Source organism: Anguilla rostrata, chromosome 13, assembly GCF_018555375.3.
Source record: "Anguilla rostrata isolate EN2019 chromosome 13, ASM1855537v3, whole genome shotgun sequence".
Lineage (NCBI taxonomy): Eukaryota > Metazoa > Chordata > Actinopteri > Anguilliformes > Anguillidae > Anguilla > Anguilla rostrata.
This window is the reverse complement of record NC_057945.1, coordinates 42,171,115-42,193,753: the sequence shown is the minus strand read 5'-3', so window position 1 is coordinate 42,193,753 and position 22,639 is coordinate 42,171,115. Positions and strand designations below refer to the sequence as shown.

General features: G+C 42.0%; 1 protein-coding gene and 1 long non-coding RNA gene across 3 annotated transcripts; one reads left to right on the top strand and one right to left on the bottom strand.

The window, feature by feature from the left end:
- Window positions 1-1,221: 1,221 nt before the first annotated feature.
- Window positions 1,222-3,047, top strand: LOC135237523 (uncharacterized). Its single transcript, XR_010324847.1, has 2 exons — window positions 1,222-1,757; window positions 2,851-3,047. It is a non-coding gene; the product is annotated as an uncharacterized LOC135237523 (long non-coding RNA).
- Window positions 3,048-13,648: 10,601 nt separating this feature from the next.
- LOC135237522 (alkaline phosphatase-like) lies at window positions 13,649-21,805 on the bottom strand. 2 transcript variants are annotated; one of them, XM_064304705.1, is made up of 5 exons: window positions 19,874-21,805; window positions 17,730-17,921; window positions 16,223-17,135; window positions 15,880-16,156; window positions 13,649-15,497 (listed from the first exon to the last, which is right to left on the bottom strand). In XM_064304705.1, exons 1-3 carry the CDS (start codon window positions 20,034-20,036, stop codon window positions 16,963-16,965), a joined length of 528 nt encoding a protein of 175 aa, XP_064160775.1. In that variant the 5' UTR covers window positions 20,037-21,805; the 3' UTR covers window positions 13,649-15,497; window positions 15,880-16,156; window positions 16,223-16,962. The 2 variants fall into 2 exon arrangements, with proteins under 2 accessions (XP_064160775.1, XP_064160776.1); XM_064304706.1 differs by lacking the exons at window positions 17,730-17,921; window positions 19,874-21,805 and adding an exon at window positions 17,400-17,674 and having other exon boundaries at window positions 15,880-17,135.
- Window positions 21,806-22,639: the final 834 nt, after the last annotated feature.

Genomic DNA, 22,639 nt, shown 5'->3' with positions numbered 1-22,639 from the left:
CTGAAACATATGGTGCCTCTCTAAAACAAATAAACACCAGACAGACACACTTAGATACATTCTCTCATATTTTAATTCCAATAGTTTAACATTTTTGTCAATGTCTCAAACAGCTAGTACACTCAGTATGTGCCTTGTGAGCTGACGGTGATCGAACCAATCATGAGCTTGACATTCTTACCTTTAATGCTGATTTTAAATTGGTTAATATTAGCCTTCAATCACCCCCTTTCGCTGCACTCCACTGTCACGCGACACAGAGAGCTAACGCGTGTTTATGTTCAATTTATTAGCGTTATCGAAAGCTGAAAAGTTGAAGCGATTAGGCTACGGCATTTTTTTTTTTTTTTGAAACGTTAACGTAATGTTTTGTGTAGCGACCCGGTTGAAACAGCTAATTTCTCCGATGCAGTTTACTGCTATTGAATGTCTCGTGATTTAATTAGCGGTATTAATGTGACGAGAAACGCTTTGTAGTTTGAATGCATAACACGCAATTCCTTGAAGAGTCGACACATTTTAGGCGTGACAGTTTAACTGTTACTTGTAAACCGTACTGTTATATTGTCGTTTATCAATAAAAAATCTATTGCATATATTGTTGGTGCTCCTTACATTTTGGTGGGTGCTCCTAACTTTTTGAATTATTGAAGCTGCACTTCCCTGGCATATTGTTGGCACAGTAGGGCCTACGTTTACTAACTGCTACATTAGCAGAAGCGTGCCTGTTGGGCGTGCCTGTAAACAGACTGAGCCAGACCGAATTAACTTCTCACACCACCAAAATACCGTGCCAATTTACGTTTTATTACTATACATACTATTTTTATGCTTGGATTAATTAGTAATTATATTTGATGCAACTTTAGCTATATTTCCATTACTTTTCCAAAACTTTTCCAAAAATATTGTTTCCCATAACTTTTCCAGGGCCTGGAAATTGCATTTTAAATTTCAATGACTTTTCCAGGTTTTTCATGACCGTACGAACCCTGATTAAAGAACAACACAGGCCGGCCGGTAAGCGCACAAGAGCTCAAGTTCAATCCACATTCATTCCTTTCCACATATTGTAGCCGGTTAATAAGTCAACGCAATAAACATATCGTCTGCACGTCTCGCGTTCGCTGGGAAGTATGGCAAACATCTCATAGATACACAATAAACACGGATCTAGACTATGTCTATTATGGATCTATTTCAAAAAACGACCCTACCTTATCTACCGTACCTGAGCAAGATGGCTGGGGGGGGGACTACCCCAGCTGGTTCTGAGCGAGGGGCAGGAATACACTCAAAGTGTATTCCTGCCTCTAACTCACAACCGTGGCCGATTTAGTATCTCCGATTAACCTGTATGCATGTTTTTCGGATTGGGGAAACCTAGGTGGACACGGGGAGAACATGCAAACTCCGCACAGAGCCGAGATTCGATATCACGACCTTCGTACTGTGAGGCGACAGCGCTACCCACTGAGCCACCGTGCCACCGATTACAATGCTTGCTTGGTAAACTATCAAGGATCATCAAGGATGACGTGCCCTTAGCCTCATAGCTCCAGGCTAGCTCCCGTAATTAGTACTGCTCGGTTCTTCCCGGTTTAGCAATGGCGACCTTCTACACCCACTGTCAATAGGAGCTCCCAAAGATAAACATCACTCGCGTTCATAGGATTTTCACAACGACTAAAGACTCAACCAGCAAATTGGAGAAAGGCTATTAATTATATGCCATGTGTATATTCGCAACTACGAAGGTAAGAAAACAACTATTAATTCACTGACTAGCTAATGCTAATTAACGTCAAATACTAGCCTCCGTCGTACAAGGTCGCTAACATTGACTATCTGTCTAACGTTGGGTAATGCTGTGTGCTTCATCTGCTGTTAATTCTCTACCTACAACATTGTAACATGCTTTCTTAACCGGCGTTATATAGGCTATATGTCGTTGGAGTTTTTGTTTAACTACCTAGTCAAAACTAAATTCCCTTCCGATATTGCTTGTGTCGACAGTGCTTCGACGTTAACGACGATAGATTTAGCCAGTAGCCACATCTATTCAAAATGTAAACGAGTAAGGCGTTCTTCACGGTCGGGAAAAATTTTATGACCACCTTAGTCTTGTTGTTAGCCACTCTTATGCATAACACTTACTAGGTAGCTACCTAACGTTATTTGCTACGCACATCTTACATATCATGGATGTGTAAGATGTGTTCACGTAAGTAATACAGACATAACGCTAACCAGACTTTTGATTGCATCTGTTATTTTATTTATTCGGTGTCCAATAAAGACAGACTGTCAGGGAGGTCGGCGTGAGAGCGTGACAGTCTGTGTACTTTCCAGTAATGCACTCATTCAGAAGGAGTCTGTTGCACACAGCTACAATTTCACTGAACCAACATGTCATATGCACCATTTTAAAGAAGAATCGTGCCGCCTAGGAGAACTTTGTCAATGTGGGCCTCCCTGGTTGACAGTCAGGAGATGGGCCTCGCTGGTTTGACAGTCAGGAGGTGGGCTTCTGTAGTGAGCACTGGGGGGAGAGAGGCAGAATCCCCTGTGGCAACACGCCCACGTTCCCAGACTCACCTGACAGGTGGCGCGTCAGCCGGGAGGGAGAGATAAGCCGGGGGTTTAGCGAGGGAGATCAGAGCTTCCTGACGTGGCAGTCTGAGTGCATGTTTTCCAGAGCGATCTGCTCGAATAAAGTGATTTTTGCATACTTGAAACCCAAGCCAGTCGTTTTTCTCTGCAAAACTCCACACTTCCCTGGTTACAGAGTCAGGAGATGGGGCTCCCTGGTTAGAGCTGGTTTGCTGACTTGCTGTGGTCTGTTTCCAGACGTGCTTGAAACCTCTAAGAAGGAGATCGAAGACATCCTGATCCGGTACCGCGGGACCTTGTTGGTGGCCGACTCCCGCCGCTCCCGGTCCGACGAGTTTGCTGGAGCCGGAGCCCGCCCTCGCTACCAGAAGTCTTACTGCTAAAAATGCTGTCTTCGCTTTTATATACAATAAAAATGAAAATGACCTAAATCAGCTTCAGGCTCACTGTTTGTACTGGTCTTTTACTCTGCTTGCTTTTTCTTTTCCAACCAGCCTTTTACTAAAGGTAGACTTAACATTCCTGATTTAATTTTCTGTTAGTTTGCTTTTTTTTCTCTATGATAGCACCTGATGTGTCAGAGATCTGGGTCGATCCTCAGAGCGCACATTACTTTGGCAGAAAAAAAATTTTTTCATCGTGCTTCGCCCTGCTGTAATCGATGTTCTGTCTTTATGAACCTGCAAAGTGTTTCTCTGCTTGTTTCAGTGGTAATGTGGGGATTGATGTTGAATTAAGAATGCAGTGATTGCTTGCTACTGATGTTGCAGACCAGTGCTTTTCAAACTCTATCCTGTCCGGTTTGGCACGTTGTTTGCAAAGCTCAAATGCAATACCGGAATTCTAACAAACTGTTCATTTTTATGTGAATATGTGGCTTTTTCTTCGTGGCATCTACAGCCATTTCTTGTCAGGATAAGTAATCCCTCAGACCAACAAATGCACAATTAAGAAAAATTAACAATCCGTTAAAATTCTCCTACTGCAATTGTGGTTACTCTGGGAGCCAGGAAGTCAAGAGACTTTGCTTTGGCTAAGATAAGATAGACTTTATTAATCCCCAGGTGGGGAAATTTGGGTGTTACAGCAGCAGATAAAAACAACATATCACACATATAGACATAAAAGGCAGTAGTGAAGTCAGCTTTTGGGACAGCTGACTGACAATTCCATAGTCCACCCACAACAGTGAGTTCCTGAGATGTGCACAGGGGTGGCAGGTTAGATATGTTGCGCCTGCGGTAGATGACCCGTCTGGAGCGAGGCAACGGGCACAAGGGAATCAGGGTTAAACACATGACAAACTGACGACGAGGCGGCCTACGCCTCCAGCAGCCTCAGTTGGAGTTTAAAAATAGGGGGTGGCAATTACGTAATTGCAATGAGCTCGTTAGGGCAGAATAGCACCAGGTGAAGCTGCTCGAAATTAGCAAGACAATACAGGGCTATTTAACAGTATCACGACTGTATCCATATGTGCTCACACTGTTCAACTAAAGCACAATTATGTTCTCTAACTAACAACTGAAATAAATTAAAGAGCGATTATCTGAACTAGCACAACATGTTCTCTAACTAGCAAAAGCTGAGACAAATTAAAGACCGATTATCTGAACAAACGCACAACTATGTTCTCTAACTAAGAACAGCTGAGACAAATTTAAGCGATTATCTGAACTAACGCACAACTATATTCTCTAACTAACAACAGCAGGAACAAATTAAGTAAAGACACGCCTACCTTAAACGCGGAATAGTAGCGACGACACAATCAGATGCACAGTTAAAGAAAAGTTAGGAGAAGGGAACTTTAGAATCTGTATCATCCATTGTTGAATATCGGAAATATTGCTTTTCTCGGTGAAGTATTGCACAGCGTCAGTCAGAGACCCGTGTGCGTGCATCCATATGTGAGTTTGCTTCTATTCTACACTAATGATTCGAATATAACTTTTTAGTTCTCTTGTAGTACTGTTTTAACTAAGGTTTATTCATTCTGTTAGCAAATTAATTTGATGTTCATGTTACTTAAATTGTGAATACTAATATTCCTTTGTATGTTATAAATTCTGTATGCAGCATTATTATTATAGTACATTTGTGATTGATGTTATGCCATTGTTTTGTATGTTTATAGAACCACACACACATACCATCTCTGCAGATGAAGGAAGGAGGAGAATAATTTCCACATCTTGTCCACCTCCACAATCATCATGTGCAGTGAAAAAAAGACATGTTGGGAAGTAATATGCTCTGGCCCGCTTCCAGCTAGCAGAAGCGACGAGGTCCTGTCAATCAGCTGTGACCCCACTTTACATGGGCTGGCTCTTGATAGGCGGGTATTGTTGTCCCCCCCCCTCATGGGCTCTCGATCCCTGTCCTAGTAGCTATGCAGCCATGGACTATTACTGGCAGGGCCCCGATTGTAATTGTAATTCCCCAATTCATACCGTTGTCACTTTACCCACTGTTTGTTTTAATTCCCTAATCGCCCCCATGTCTAGGTTAACCCAGACTGGTACGTATCGCTCGTATCTGATCTGGGGGAGACTGGAGCAGGCCCCAAGATGTAGACCCTTCTCAGGCTTGACTCGGGTGGTTGGGCTACCTAGCGGTGTTAACAAAAACCACTTGGGTCTAGCAAGGTAAGTATCCAGTCCCCCTGGGTCCACTTGGACAGCACGCAGGGTGTGGTGGTCTGGGGCCACAGACCTTAAATGGTGCCCAATTTTCTATCGGTGACTATCACCACCCACACACCAGACCATCTTGCACTACACGCGTGAATCTGACTAACCAAGACCAGTTTGGGCTCTTTCAAATTTCTTCACCCCCCTAAATTGTCGAGCTTTGGGAAAAGACCAGCAGGGCATTTAGAAGAAAGATGGACCTAAACAATAGTTTAAAAAGAATTATACTTACCTTAAGTATTTCGATGAGAACTCAAAAAATCCTTCAGGAGATACCGAAATCTGAAAAAGCTATTATAAAATATTATTTATAATAATATAACATATCAATCTTATTTGCCATGCCCATCTTTCTAATTGCTTGTCAGTCAAAACATCATTCATCACATACTGTCAGTGTTGACGTGGTAACGGTCTGCACCTGCTACGAAGCTGCTCTGCTCCTGAAATTCAGCTAGCAAGCTCGCTTGCCAGCATCTAGCCAGCTAGTGCTAACTCACAAAAATGGACAAGTTTTGAAAAGGAAAAGACCTGACAAGCGGACGAACAATGCTTATAATGGAGTTTAATTGAATGATTAAAGATTTGAAATACAAATGTAATTATTATTGCATTAAAAAAAGTAAGGACACATATTCAGAAGTTGTTTATTTCCTATTTTTTCATTTGCCATAGTATTGTCAATGGGTTTTTAAAGACATCTTGCAAAAGGGGGGCCCTGGCCAGAAGCTAATGCTATTTGGGGGGCCTTGGCATGGAAATGTTTGGGAACCCCTGCCTTAGATGCTTTCTAATTTTCTGCTCCTGAACTTGGATAAGACCGAAATGTTGGTTTTAGGTCCCAAAATATTAAGGGAGAAAATGTCTACTCTTACCCAAAACTGTGACTTGTTTGGCTGAACCAAATATGTTTCTTAAAGACCTTGGTGTTACCATTGATCTGATTTAACCTTTGACATGCATATAAAAAGCATATCCAGACTTGCTTTCTTTCAGTTAACAGAGCTAAAATCAGGCATTTCCTGTCAGTGGGGGACGCAGAGAAATTGATCCATGCTTTTGTTACGTCTAGGCTAGATTACTGTAATGCCCTGTTATCTGGCTGTCCTAATAACTTGTTAAAGAGTCTCCAGCTTGTGCAGAATGCAGCTGCTCGTATCTTGACCAGAGCTAAGAAGTGTGAGCACATTACTCCAGTGCTAGCATCGCTTCACTGGCTACCCATTAAGCATAGGATAGATTTCAAGGTTTTGCTCCTGACCTTTAAAGCTCTGCATGGACGTGCACCAGTGTACATAACTGACCTGCTCCTACTTTATTAGCCCACAAGGTCACTCTGTTCTCAAGACGCAGGTTACTTGGTAGTCCCAAGAATTTCTAAAAACCAAAAAGCTGCTAGAGCTTTCTCCTACAGACCTTTACTCTTCTAGAGCACGCTTCCAAAATTTGAGTCAGACACAGTCCCAATATTTAAATTAAGATTAAAGTGCACCTTTATGCTCATGGTTATAATCAGTTATAGTCTGGAGACAGGGTGGGAGAAGCCTGTAGTCATAGAGCATTGTGGGGTGGCATCCTTTCCTTACTGTCACCTGTCAATCAGCTGTACATGGGCTGGCTCTTGATAGGTGGGTATTGTTTCCCCCCCCCCCCATGACTCCATGGGCTCTCGATCCCTGTCCTAGTAGCTATGCAGCCACAGACTATTCCTGGCTGGCCCCCAATTGTAATTCCCCAATTCATACCACTGTCACTTTACCCACTGTCTGTTATATTGCAAATTCCCTAATCGGCATTTCTACTTTCTTCCCCACGCTGCCGGTGGGGCTCTTGCCCCAAATTTCGAGTGCTGTCGTTGCGTCTCCCCCACCATTGCGGTCCAGCCCCTCTTTCGTCGTTGCCTCTATCTGCCCACATCCGTCATGGTATTACAGCATGTACAGCAGTAAAAATAGCTGGGTTAATGCTGCTACTATCAATCATTAAATGGAATTACACGGTGCTGTCAGAATGTACAGAAATACGTGTGAGAAAACATGCTTATCAGGTACTGAAACTGGAAAAATAGCATTTAAAAAAGAACACCTAATCTTAGAATGCATAACTTTTATTGAAATGTAAACTTAAAATCTGACCTTCGAAATGTTTCAGTATAGGATATGTTTATGATCAATAGTCAAACCATGACACAGACTTTTCACCTTCTTTTTGGCTGTTTCATGTCGTATACTGTTTAGAGAACTGAGATTATAACCCAAAGGTTGCAGGTTTGATTCTCAGGTAGGTCACTACCATTGTACCCTTGGGCAATGTACTTAACCTGAATTGCTTTAGGAAGTATCTAAATTGCTTCCTTAGTAACCATTTATATAACTGGATATTATGTAATTCGTTGTAAGTTGTTCTGTATAAGAGCGCCTGCTAAATGCCTGTAATGTAATAATATATTTCAGCCACAATAGAGCTGCATTGTGGTTAAGGGTATACATATGCATTCTGAGAGTCTTACACTTCCACTTAATCTGTAGTGACCAAAAACCTGTAAACCTGTAGAGGATCCCATTTCACAAGCTCCTCTTACTTTATCTGAAAGCACTGAAATGTCCCACTGGTGCCTTCCACCTCCTAGTTGTTAATAGGTAACTTAGTAAACTGTCTGCAGGCACTTTATATTTGGCGCGTGAAGAAGGAATGTTCTGCACTCCAACACAGCAGGACGAGCCGTGATCTGTGTGAGATGAGAGAGGCAGTGGTTCTGATACTTCTGGCTTTCTGCTTCCTTCAGGAATCGCAGGGCGTGTGGGTGATGGTGAGTGGCTGTTCTCTAAAATATGCCTGCATCTTGCCCATAACTTGCTCTTTTTTTCCATAAACAATTCAACTGACTGGAACATACAGTAAAGATGAAGATGCCTTTTGTAGGACTGCGAAAAATCGGATGATTGAAGATGTATATGATATACATCATGTGTCAATGCCTGTCATATGATTTAGATTCTAGGGCGGCTGGATTTGTGTAGATCAGAGACTTGTAGTTTTCAGGCAGTACAGTTATGTGCCTCAGAAAGTCATCACCCATTAAGTGATACTAACAGAGATAAAGAAATACCCTTGACACATAAACAAAACCTACCTTAGCAATAAAGGCATTGTGCAATGTGACCTTCATAAATTAGATTAGTACTATTACATTTTATGAACCCATTGTTGCAGATTTTACCTGGTTCCAGGGTGTGAGAGATGACTGTTTTGTGATCAATGTGAATATCTCCATATATGTAAAAATCATTCAGTTGTTAATTAGCCCTACTCAACTGTCAATGTATGTAGAAAACAATAGTGTGGAATGTCTTAGACTGCACCCACAATTAAAGAATATTTGGGCAACAGAAAATATTTTGAGCAAACAACCATTGTTGTTGGGTCAATTGGGCACAGCTGTTAACATACTTTAGAAATGAGCTAGACCCTGAAGCTCTTTTTCCTTTGAACCTCTCAAAATGAGTATCTGCATGCAAAGTACCTCTATGGCCCCTAACTGTAATTATGGAGCATTTAAGTCTTATCTGTTGGTTAATCCAGTCTAAAATGAAAACTCTTCATATTAGGGATCAGAAAAGAATGAGATGAAAAAGTTGTGTCTTGAGAAGCATTTTTATACATGCACTTTCCTTCCTTTCCAAGGATGGAGACCTTAGCTTCCCCCTGGAGGCCGTGAAAGTCCTGAAGCACCTTCTGGGGGCCAACACTATGTCCACCCCCCACCCTCCAAACCTTGGCTCACATGCCGTTTGTTCCAACCCCCACCTTCCAGCTGAATTCTTACCTGTATGTGAGAGAGAGGGGGCCAGTGCACTGTTCAACAGGCTGGGTGAGTATGTGCATGCACGTGTGTGTGGTATCTGTATTATATGTGGCTTAGCAGCAGGAAAATGCAATAATCAATAAACCAAGTGCTGCATAATCTATGAAGTAACAAAACTTCGGAATGTGCCATTAAACTGAAACGCATGTTTAATCCATTGTGGTCACCTAAGATACCACAATGATTAATATTGTGGACATCAGCTTAGCCACATAATCATTCTTCAGTTTACTTGCCACAATACTTTAGTAAGAAAGCATAAATACTAAGTTGATAACACAACAAAAAACACAATTTTTTCCAGAAGAATTTTCATCCTGGTTATGTCAATGAAAAATGTACCACATGCCTCCAGGGAAGGAAATGAAAAGATTTCTACCAATGTGAAACCCAGTACATGTTACCTGCCTTGCTGGCACCCAGGTGACACATCAGAGAGAAACAGACAAGATAGGTGCTGCTTTGTATACATGGTAATATATAAGACGTGCTGCTATGTATACATGGTATTGTATATGAGGTGCTGCTATGTATACATGGTATTGTATATGAGGTGCTGCTATGTATACATGGTCTACTCATTGAGAAAGCTATAAAGTCCATTAAGAAATGTCAGGTCAAGAGTGTCATTTTCATTCATTAGATAAGCAAAAGAATACACAGAGTAAACAAAAGAAAAGCAAAAGAATGAATATATATATATATATATATATATATTCATTCTTTTGCTTTTCTTTTGTTTATTCTTTGTATACACTGTGTGTATATACACACACACCTATAGTTGCACCTATCTAATACCCCCTTTTGCCTCCAGAACAGCCTAAATCCTTTACCGTAAGGATTCACCAAGGTGAAAACATTCCTTTGTGATTTGGGCCCATGCTCAATGACATCATGTGGAAACTGTATATTTTCCAAGCACATATTCATGCTGTGAACCTCCTGTTTTACTTCATCCAAAATGTGCTGTATTGGATTGACTGTGCAGGCCATTGGAGTAAACTGAACTCACTGTCATGTTAACAGAACAGCTTGAGAGAATGCATAAATAATGACACTGCGCATTATTCTGTTGGAAGTATCCACTGGAAAAAAAAAAATAGACTGTGGCCATATAGGGAGGCACGTGGTCAGTAACATTGTTTAAGTATGATGTGGCATTAAAATGTTGCTCAGTTGCTATTAAGGGGCCTAATGTGTGCCAAGAGAAGTCCCCACACCATTACACCACTGCCAGCAACCTGTACTGTTGACACAAGGATAGATCCATGTGTTCATACTGTTAGACCCTACTGTCTTCATTTTGCAGAAGAAATGAGGTTTATCAGAGCAGGAAATGTTTTCCCATCTTCAATTGACCAGTTTTTGATCTAATACCCACTGTAGCATCATCTTTCTGTTTTTGACAGGAGTAAACCCGGCATAGTCTTCTGCTTCTGTGCCCCATTAGCTGCAAGCATCCATGTGTTGTGCATGCTCTTCTGTACTGCACAACAATGTGGCAAACAGGCACATTGAGCGTTATTTAAGCATTTGTGCCCTTTCTATTGGCTTGAAGGTCTCTGCCCATTCCCCTCATCTGTCATTAACAAGGTGTTTTCACCCACAGAACTGCCTCGCTGGATGTTTATTGCATCATTCTCTGTAAGCTCCAGGGACTGTAGCATGTGAAAATCCCTGGAGGGCCACTGTTTGAGAACTTCCATGCCTGGCACCAACAAACATGCCATGGTCAAAATCACTTAGATCACACAACTTGTCCATTCTATTGTTTGGATGAACAACAACTAACTGTCCTCACTGTCTGCATGCTTTATATATTGAATTACAGCCAAATGATTCTGTGTTTTCTCCAGTGGACATAATCACTCCACCAGATCCATGTGAAATCTGCGCTAATGCTGCCTGCACTGGATGCCTGTAGATACTCGACCAAGAAGCTTGACTGAGGGATTAGAACATCTTCAGCTGCATTCTTCAGACTGCAAAGGACAAAGCTAAACAAGAAGCATTCAGTTATTCAGAGAGGTCTGGTTTATCTGTGATGAGCTCCAGGCCTGAACACACTGAGCATGTGGGTAGACATGATGTACAATCTGGAAAAAGGACCTCTGGAGGAAGACAAATTACTGAAAATATGCTGTAAAAGCTGTAAAACACTTCTTGTTAGTTTTAAAACTTTTCAATATATATTTTAAATGGTTTAAATGTTAACAATAGCTTACAACAGTAGGTTCCATGACTGCATTTGTAGAAAGACAATGTCCTCTAGTGAAGTACATCAGGGAAAGTTGGGTCCATATACAGTACATTCATTTTACATTGGTAAATGCAATTGGACATAGATATACAGTTTCTTAAACCACAATGTATCTTTCAATTGCCAATATTTTAGAAAGCACTGCAGTTGCATGTATAAGCTCTGTACTAAAAATTTTGAATGTAGGTTTGAAGCTCAAGACAGATGAGTTTTCCTCTGAAATGCCATTCTGTATTTGTGTTAATGTTTCATGTGTCCATACCACACATTGTATTTTTCCACATAAGACATCAGTCATCAAAACCTGGCCAAAAATGACACATTTCTATTATAATCATAGTTATAAAATGAATCCTTTCCTTCAGAAGAAATATTTGACCCTATTGAGAATCCATATTAAAATAGCATGCATAGGGTTTTCTAATTGGCAGTACTAACCCTTAACCTTTAGCCTTTGCTCAATCACACACAAAACATTTAGCAGCTGTTTTTCTTTCCCATGAGTGGTGAGGAGAAGCCTGCGCCATGTCAATCATTGACCCAACAGGCCATGTGTTATGAAACACAGTGATGTCATGGAAGGGACCAACAGAACTATAGACACTTCATAGCGGAACAGGACCAGTCTTATATAGATTGCCAATGCACACAAGCAGGGGGGCACCTGGAATTAACATTCATGTACTTTTCAATTATCAGCACATGGATTACTGGATCTAGTTTGATTTAGCTTAAGCAGTATAGTAGACCCATGCAAAATGCCCAGAGTCTAGCATTAGTTGAGGCTAGTTGCAGTTTTAATAGGTGTTTTCGGTCTCCAGGGAAATGCGGGCAGTGTCTCTGCTCTGACTGTAGTAGGGAGCTCATTCCACCACTAGGGGGCCACATACTGTTTGTACTGTATGTACAGTGTAATTACATAAGTATTAAGGCCAGATATATCATCACAATATGCTAGACAGAAAATAATTTTAAAATAATCACTGTATGAACTGCTCTTTCAAAGACCCTTTATTTAACTAATATATGTGGTTTAATAGAATCTTGAAATTAGCCATTCTAGATTCCAATATGTTTAATGAAACATGGCTGGCTACAGTTCATTGGATCTCTTCTGCGATTTGCTATTTGAAGACTTTTGAGTAAATTGCCATGTAATAGACACTACATTCTTGTTTGTGCTCAGAGTTTGGTCTTTTCAATGTACTGCACTATGTATAGTTTAACGCATGCTGGCTGGGTAGAATTCCTTGGACTTCTGCTGCAATTAGATTTGACTGTCAATTGTATTCGAAGACGTCTTACCAGCCCACCAGAGTCCTGTTGATTAGATTTTCTGCAAATGACACGGCATGGCATGGATCCTTCAAAATGTGCATTTAGATTCATATTAGATTTAATCCATCTATAGTAGAGCAGTTAATAATGCAACACATCGTAGGGAATTTTTTTTTAAATTTAAAAAATAAGGCCTTATTTTGTAATTTATTTTCTAATTGTATTTTGCAATGCAAATGCACTAAGTTAATTACAGCTACGGGGCGTAGTCAGCACTCATGTTGACCAATGGAATCAGGACATAGCACTCATCGTGTTGACCAATGGAATCAGGACATGGTTAGCACTCATCGTGTTGACCAATGGAATCAGGACATGGTTAGCACTCTCATCGTGTTGACCAATGGAATCGATTCTGAACGTTCGTTGTAACTACATTTACATTACATTCATTTAGCAGACGCTTTTATCCAAAGCGACGTACAAAAGTGCATTTTCATGATCGTAGACAACTGCTGAACACGGGTTCAGTGAGGTACAATTACTTATTTTGTAAAGCTATTTCTACTACGGGGCATGGTTACAACAGAAGCCAATACTGTAACTGGAAAGCTGTGTTAGGAGCATAAATTTCATACACACAGGCCCTGGCCAGGACTCAAAGCTAGGCTACAGTTCTCCCCACCATACCACTGTGCTGCCCTTATACTGAATATTATGTAATTATATTCAGTAAAAAGTCATATTAATAGTCATATTATTAACTATAGCAATTAATGTATGGATAGAGGTAATTTGACCATATATGATTTCCTAATTATCAGTTTCATATGCTATTCAAAATAATTTAGATAATCACAACGTTTACATTAGTTATTGAGTTAGAACTCAAATCATGAAGTTATGAAAATATTTAGGACATAAGACCAGGAAACATTTATTTTTTATTTTGGTTTATTTATAAGAATGTTTAGCAAGCATATTTATCTTTTTAAAGTTGTTTTAAAGTAGTGTATTGTTTATAATGGGCTCAGCATTGTAATACTCACAATCATAGTTGCTTCACAATTTTAAATTTGCCCCATGTGAAATATTAAAACTTTTATATTCTCCGCTTTTGCTGTGTCTACCACAGAACAGGTTCCTCAGTCTTTAAATCTCTGAATTCCACTCAGGAGGGGAAAACACTGAACACTGAATTTTGGGTTAGGGTTAGGGACTTGCAGGAGTCTTGCTAGGGATCAACTAGAGAAAAAAAACTGTCGTGCACAACAGACATTCTTCATAACATAATGATGGGCCATTCAGCCCAACAATGCTTACCATTTTGCTGACTAAATGAGTGCTCTGATACAGTACTCCAATTTGCACGCTGTAATCCACAACTTCATACGCAGCAGATCCCTTGCTAGTATGGTGCTTTGGAAAATTATGTTAATACACAGCTGTGGATTAAAAACCGAGGGAACCCACTGAGATTTGCCTCCTCAATAACTCAATATTTTTAAAAAATATTTAAAATGACATTTTTCACCATAATAATCATAGAGCTTTTCCTTTGGATTTCATTGATTCTGTAAAAATTATTTGTTTTTCCTGTTTAGACTATTACATTACAGGCATTTGGCAGACGCTCTTATCCAGAGTGACGTACAACAAAGTGTATAACCGTATCCAGGGACAAGTGTGTTGAAAACCCTAGAGGGAAGTACAGATCCAAGCGCAGGGAGCGACCGCGTAGTATAACTCCCTGTAGGTTAATCTGAACACAAACAAAAGCAGCAGCAAAAACAGTCTATGCAAATAATCCAGGCAATTATTAAACAAGTAGGCACAAGTGCAATAACTAAAATAAAATAAACAGCTTACCTAGCTATATACCTAAGCTTACATAACCAATTAGAGACTACAGGGAGGTCGGGAGGGGTGGGGAGAGGTGCAACCTCTATGGCCTCACTTCCCTTTAGAAAGGCTTTTTTATAGAATTTGACATCTCGATCACCTGAATTTGGAATGTCCAATTTGTGGACTATGTGCAAGTGTGCTCATATACAGGCCCTGCTGCTGGCTTGGCAGCGTGAAGGCACACCCTAGTTCTCCTCCAAAACACACGTCTGCCAGCTGCCAGCCATGCTCATGTAGAGCAGTGGTGGAGGAGACCCATTCATACACGTGTACAGAATGCCAACCACAGGTGCCGAGACAGCCAGCTGGAGTCACTGGAGCAATGAGCAATGCTATATATCCCTACCTACTGTATCCCTCCCACATCCCTGAACACTGCTATATCCCTACTGACTGTATCCCTCCCACATCCCTGAACACTGTTATATCCCTATTGACTGTATCCCTCCCATATCCCTGAACATTGCTGCCTCCCTACTGACTGCATCCCTCCCACATCCCTGAACACTGCTATATCCCTACTGACTGCATCCCTTCCATATCCCTGAACACTGCTATATCCCTATTGACTATCCCTGAACACTGCTATATCCCTACTGACTGTATCCCTGAACACTGCTATATCCCTACTGACTGTATCCCTGAACACTGCTGTATCCCTACTGCCTGCATCCCTCCCACATCCCTGAACACTGCTATAGCCCTATTGACCGACCCCTCCCATATCCCTGAACACTGCTATATCCCTACTGACTGTATCCCTGAGCACTGCTGTATCCCTATTGACTATACCCCTCCCATATCCCTGAACACTGCTATATCCCTACTGACTGTACCCCTCCCACATCCCTGAACACTGCTGTATCCCTACTGATTGTATCTCTGAACACTGCTGTATCCTTACTGACTGTACCCCTGAACACTGCTATATCCCTACTGACTGTACCCCTCCCACATCCCTGAACACTGTTATATCCCTATTGACTGTATCCCTCCCATATCCCTGAACATTGCTGCCTCCCTACTGACTGCATCCCTCCCACATCCCTGAACACTGCTATATCCCTACTGACTGCATCCCTCCCATATCCCTGAACACTGCTATATCCCTATTGACTATCCCTGAACACTGCTATATCCCTACTGACTGTATCCCTGAACACTGCTATATCCCTACTGACTGTATCCCTGAACACTGCTGTATCCCTACTGACTGCATCCCTCCCACATCCCTGAACACTGCTATAGCCCTATTGACTGACCCCTCCCATATCCCTGAACACTTCTATATCCCTACTGACTGTATCCCTGAGCACTGCTGTATCCCTATTGACTATACCCCTCCCATATCCCTGAACACTGCTATATCCCTACTGACTGTACCCCTCCCACATCCCTGAACACTGCTGTATCCATACTGACTGTATCTCTGAACACTGCTGTATCCTTACTGACTGTACCCCTGAACACTGCTATATCCCTACTGACTATACCCCTCCCACATCCCTGAACACTGCTATATCCCTACTGACTGTACCCCTCCCACATCCCTGAACACTGCTGTATCCCTACTGACTGTATCCCTGAACACTGCTGTATCCCTACTGCCTGTATCCCTGAACACTGCTCTATCCCTACTGACTATATCCCTGAGTGATGCAATGCACTGGCTCAGGTCAGATTTGATCAAGAACCTTGGTGCTCACTTGAAAAAGGTCTACTTGCAGCACACAATTGAGTGACCCAGCAGCCCCCCAACAAGTTACTTTTTTTGTTAAATCCATTTTGTTCACAAGAGCCACATGCCAACATTTTTGAGAATTAAATTTCTGGTCACACTGAATCACCATATTTCTGTGTAATGTTTATCCTTTCCCCATTAAAACACTACAGGATATAAACATAATGTATATAATATAAACACTAAAGTGTATTTCTCATTTGTGCTATACTAAATGAGAAATCTCATGCTTATCAATTCATAATGATGATTTCATACATTGTATACGAACAGAATTTTGTTATTATCAATATTATATTTAGTGTAGCAAAAATCTGAAGTATGAAAGTACAATGGATGTGTGCATACAGACAGGTGGGTCTGGAAGAGGAGATGGGTCAGCAGGGGGGGGGGTGAGTTGTGGGAGGAGGGGCACATTGAAGGTGGAATTAGCAGAATTGTGGGGTGGAGTTGTCATGGTCCTGTTGGGGGTGGGGTGAGCACAGATGGCTGGCAGAGCTGGATGGGGCCAGGGTCAGCAAAGGAGGCCAATTTGGATGAGGAAGGCCAGGAGGAGGGGCAGGGCCGGGGCAGGTGCCTGGCTGAGGGCAGCTGGGCAGTGGTTTCAGTTCTGCCCAATGCAGGCTGCGTAGGCCATGACGTGGGGAATGTAGTTCTGCTCCTGCACTCCATGCAGCAGGTAGGCCATGGGGCCCCTAGCGAACACCGCCACGTCCTCCCCGCCGTGCGTCTCATAACGCAGGGGCACTGCTGCCTGGGCCTGGTAGTTATTTTGGTCTGTAAGAATGAGAAGAGTGAGACAAGGAAACAGGAAAACAGGATAATGTCTTCTGATTTCCTGTCATTTCCTCATTCTGGTTTCATTAGCTCAGATCCGTCCATGAGAGGTTAAACTGGGACTTAGATAAACGATAAACAGACCGGTTCTTATTCTAGTTATTCTAATTCCTTAACTGATGCTATGCAGCTCTGCAAGTATTACATATTACATTTTAAATAAACAGGATGAAGGAGGCTGTGGGAAACAGAATGGGCACGTACAGTAGTCCACAGTGGAGATGTTCTCGCGCACGCCATTGATCAGTTTGTAGCCTGGTCCATTGCCATACAGAATAGAGGTGAAGCTAAGCAAGTCATACCTATTGTTGCACACTGCTAAGATCATCATATCCAGTACATTGCAACCTGTGAGGACCGCTTACTCTTACTGGCTTAAATTTTCATTATACTGTGTACAAGCCACACTGGTTCTCACATCATAAAAGTATCCACCAAGTCACTGGCTTAATTACAGCTACACTATGCACAAGCATACAGTGGCAGGCTTCACCATGTCACTGTGAGCACACTGCATTTTCATTTTTCACTCACCAAATATGGAGTTTCCACATGGTGTGTATCCTCCAAAGCTGAAGACATGTGAATGATCTGCAGTCACCACAGTCAGGGTGTCATGCAAGCTGGTCATCAGTCCTCCCTGCTGGATGGCTCTGTCCATCTCCACCACCTCATACAGGGCCTGCTTAGCCTTGCCCTCATGGTGACCATGGTCAATGCGCCCACCTGTCAAAGAGTGGTCAAAGAGCTGGCCAGCCCCCTCATGATCTTCTCAATACCCATGCAACACAAATCAGAATAAATTCTCATAACTGCTATATGGTTTAGTGAACCATATTATGATTGCAGCTGCCAATAATGCAGTGTCAACCACTCATTGGACAATGACTCCAAATAAAATGACATAGCTATTCTTATTGAATTAACTACCTATTGCTTCAGGTTTTACGAATTGATGAAAAAAAATGTGTTGCAATCAGTCAAAACTCAGTACTGAGCTGTACTGCAGGTGCATAAAAATGCATTTGTTTGACACAATGGCTCAGACTTTAACCGCACCCACCAGAAAGACCCATCCAAGAATGACTCGGTTTTTAGTCTTACTGGTTGTGATCTTGATGCTGATACAATATGTTTAAAGTCAAAAAAGGACTATCTTGTGTTCCTCTATCTAGAGCAAAGCCATTCTCAATTAAAATTGAAATGTTTACATTTTTAGTGCCAACTGTGGCTGGTTCCATAGGGCAACACGCAATTGCTAATTGTATCGCCCAAGGTACGGGAGGGTGCAGTCAGGTAGGGGTCCATGTTTCATTGCTCTCTAGTGACCCTTACTAGTCCATCGGGCACCTGTGGACTGCATATCATAGCCACATACGAAAGGTCTTCCTCCGACTCCTGTGTGAGTGTGCTGTGGGATGCAGTATGAGACTAAGCAAGCTAGCGACGCTGTGTCTTGGAGAACTACGGATGTCTACACTCTCCCAAATCAGCAGCGGGGATTGTGCATGAACCTGGCTGCAAATATCAAACAGCTAATTAGACTTTCCAAACTAGGTTGGGAATTGGACAGGCTCAGCCACACACTTGGCCATTGCATTCCCAACATTGTGGAAACCTAACATGTTGGGAATGCTTGCATGGGAATATTACGGGAGAGAAACTGCAGATGATATTCAGTGGTGTAGCAGTTGGGACAGGAGGTACAGACAGTGGCAGTTGGAAACTCCTACCTGCATCTTTTGCCCATTTGAGGATGGAGGTCACCTCATAACACAGACCCCTGCTCATAGGGTGGTCATAACACAGATCCCTTCTCATAGAGTGGTCATAACACAGACGCCTCCTGATAGGGAATCTGAAGATTAAGACATTGCCACATTGCCTGTATGCGAAGGTCACTTTAATGGGATTGAACACCGTGTAGCAGAGCGGATTACAGCTGAATGACTAACCAAACACCTCCTACAGGACTCTCTTTCCCCTGACAGCATGAGGCTTATTCACACCAACAATTCAGCTCTGAAGACAACCTTTGTCAGTGTAACACAAAATCAACCTGAAACACCCATTCATCACCTACAGACTGGAGAACTCTTGAACTTTAATTGCAATTCCTGAAGTATAAATAGCTGGGAATTGTTTTAATTAGACCTTGTCCGTTGAGCTGCAGTTCACTCTCAAAACACATTATGTCAGAAACAGATATAGAATGAATATTCTATGATAACTTTTTACTTTAAAAATTAACTTTGATACAGCTGGATAGTTATTGACTCGATTCAGATTAAGCAGGGAATCAAATTTATAACCTTGGACTGGTAAGACCTGTTCCCTAACCATCACGCTACACTAATGCATTCCCAAGAGCTGCCACTGTACCCAACCTGTGTTTCTACAGCTCTCAGCCACAGAGCTAAGCACTGGCGGGCACGCTATATATACCACAGTGCACAGTTGGGCTATCACCACAGCCAGATAGTACAGAGCTGTGTTGCCAATAGGTATAGCTGGTCAATACCACGCTATCTCTGTTGTTAGCCAGTGCAATGCCACTGTACAAGGGATATGATTTGATTAGGAGCTCTTGCCACTGTGGCATGACTACAGCAAGCCGAAGCACACCGTGTGTTCAGGCTGCCCAGCTAGTCTCCTGGGAATCAGAGAGAAGACAGTACCGGTGTCAGAGGAAGCAGGTGGGGTTGCAGCATGCTCAGAAGTGCATGGGCGTGCCCAGTGGCTTGACTTTCGACGCCAGTCGGCAGGTAAAGAAGCAGAGCAACGCCAAAATGATGAGGAAGAGGAGGGTGGAGAAGACCGAGGTGAGCACAATCCAGACATGCGCTGAGTTCATGGTGTCACGCCATTGGGGGGGAGAGAGTAAGGGACGGCAGGTCAGCAGTTCCACAGCAGTCCTCTATGAGGGGACAAGCAGCTGTGCCCAGTGCCAGCAGCCTGCAGCGAGTGGCCGTCTCCTTCTCAGTAAAGCAATACAGGATTAGACGTATTACTGCAGCTCAGGCCTTATTATGACACAGTGAGCAGAGTTTATCCAATCAGAGCAGCTCCTTCGGTTCATACCCCCTCCCCCCCAAAGGAAATGGCAGATAGCGTCCTGGAGGACTGCCAGCTGCTCTCACCCCAAGGCAGAAGTATGCTCGCGCTCTGACCCGGCGGGTAGGAGTGTGTTATGGATGTGGACAGGGCTGTTATTAGTGTGGCCAGTGGCAGTCCCAGGGCAAGGCCAGGGCACTCTTTTCCCATGATTGGATACGCTTCACTCCCACATTGGGGAGTGGGGGGGGGGATCCTGAAACATCATACAGGACTTTATTGTTCTTGGTCAAACATCAAGAAACATTTCCTAAAAGGGGTAAGCAGTGTTTACATGATATCCAGTTAGGAGCACCTTTTAAAGTTAGTTTCTGAACCAATTCTTATGCTTCTTATTTTTTCTCATGGCCAAACATACAGACGTCTGTGGTAGCCTCAGTTAGTTCAGCAAAACACAGACTATCCAGCGTGTCTTGCAAAGCATATGCTGCCATCCACCAGATTCATTCATTCATTCATTTCCCGATCCATTCATTACTCCAGCAAATGAGCAGCACAGTCACTGAATCACAGGAGTACAGATTTAATTTAATGCACAGGCTAGAAGATTGCAGACTCAGACTCTTTGTCACCCAGAGGAGTCACTCTTGTATGATGGAACAAAGGAAACCTAGTCTAGTGCTTCAACTGCTTCAACTGTAATCATTGAGGGAAGTGAATATACACTACACGCCCCAAAGTATGTGAACACTTGAACAATCACACCTGTTAGCAATGGATGCGGCTGAAGCAGCCAAACCCCCTAATAAGAAGGGGTGTCCACATACTTTTGGCCATGCAGTGTATTTCTGTGTATGTCTGTGATTCCCCTGATAATTCTCAAGTTGGCTATGTAAATCACATGCAATCGGTTCGTTTTCTGAGAAATATTTTGAATACCAGTCTTATTTAATGTTCTGTTAGCAGATGTTGAGGATATCCAGGGTGACTTACAGTTTCCAAAGCTTGGGCATTTTCTCATTGATTTAAGCTTGTGAGGTCAACAGTGATCATGGGCTGCTCTCATCCTTCACTAGCCTTCGGTTTTACAAGTTCACACTTGACTAATGTATTTGGGTAGTTACACTTTTTACAAATGCATAATGCACACGTGTCTTAAAATGGAACTTTATAAAATCTGAATTTATTTCTTCAAGCTCCAACATCCTCACATTCCCTCTTACTCCCACTTGCATCAAATAGGATGAGCCTCTTCTTTTGGATACAGAATTTCTCCCATCCCTTCAGATGTTAGACATACAAGTCTTAAGGAATTCCCTCTCTAGGTCTCCAACAAGATGTCTTATTAAGCATAAGTATTGCACACAGGCTCCTTCTAAAACATCACTTCAGCATTTTCCCTCTCTCCCCTTATGAAAAAATCACATGTGCAAATTACATGTGAACACTCAACAGGGGAAGAGTACATATTCAATTCAATTCAATTTTAGTGTCATTATCACAATGTGCAGGCACATATGTAAACGAAACGAGGGCTGCGGCTTCACCAAACAGTGCGGGGAGGGGGGAGGGGGGGGGGGCACATGGGGTCATACATAGCATAAAATAAGTACAGATAAAAACACAATAATATCAGCATATTTACAAACTTGCATTGAATGAGGTAGTATATGTGAACCATAAAAACAATCCCACTTATAAGATGACAGTGGGAAAGGGTAACTTGCTATGCTATTTATTTCAAGTTACGTTTATTTTGTACGTTTAGTTATGTTTTCTTTTCACACGTGAAAAATGTAATATATACGTTAAAAAGTCAATCACAAGTGATCATATGTAAAACACGAAGATTCAAATTTCACATGACTTCAAAATAATAATAATAATAATAATAATATGTGGAGGGGTGGCTTGTAACCACAGCTGTAGGCAATTACCTGACACCTTATCTAAGGAACACTAATCCTTATCTGTTCTGCCTGCAGTGAGACAGTGAAACTGGGCTCTGTAGCCTGTAATCTGATGTACCAGTGTTAGCTCTAATATGCACATTTGCATGTGAAGTCAACAGGGAGATTATACAGAAATATCACAGAAACAGGAACACTGGACTGCAAAGAATAAATCAGTTTGTATGAGTGGAAGTGTTATTTCATTACCATAAATGGTCACAAAATGTTGGGTTGTCAAACATAATAATGTATCATTCAGTAAAACTTTGAACTGAGCAACAAACAAAAAGGATGACACAAAGTCTCATAAATTCAATGTCTACTTAAGTGTCTGATGTCTGGTAGACTGTCCCATAAACCTTAAGTTTAACTAAAATATTATTAATAATTATTTAGCCAAATAATCGTCTTTGTCGTCATCATCATCATATACAGCTC

Bases quoted from the DNA above. Each gene is read 5' to 3' on its own strand.
- LOC135237522 (XM_064304705.1), bottom strand. From the start codon at position 20,036: ATGTCTGGATTGTGCTCACCTCGGTCTTCTCCACCCTCCTCTTCCTCA. The intron at 17,922-19,873 runs GTACTGTCTTCT...ACTCTTTGACAG, and splicing joins ACCTGCTTCCTCTGACACCG to GTGGGCGCATTGACCATGGT. The intron at 17,136-17,729 runs GTGAGTGAAAAA...TCATTCTTACAG, and splicing joins ATGTGGAAACTCCATATTTG to ACCAAAATAACTACCAGGCC.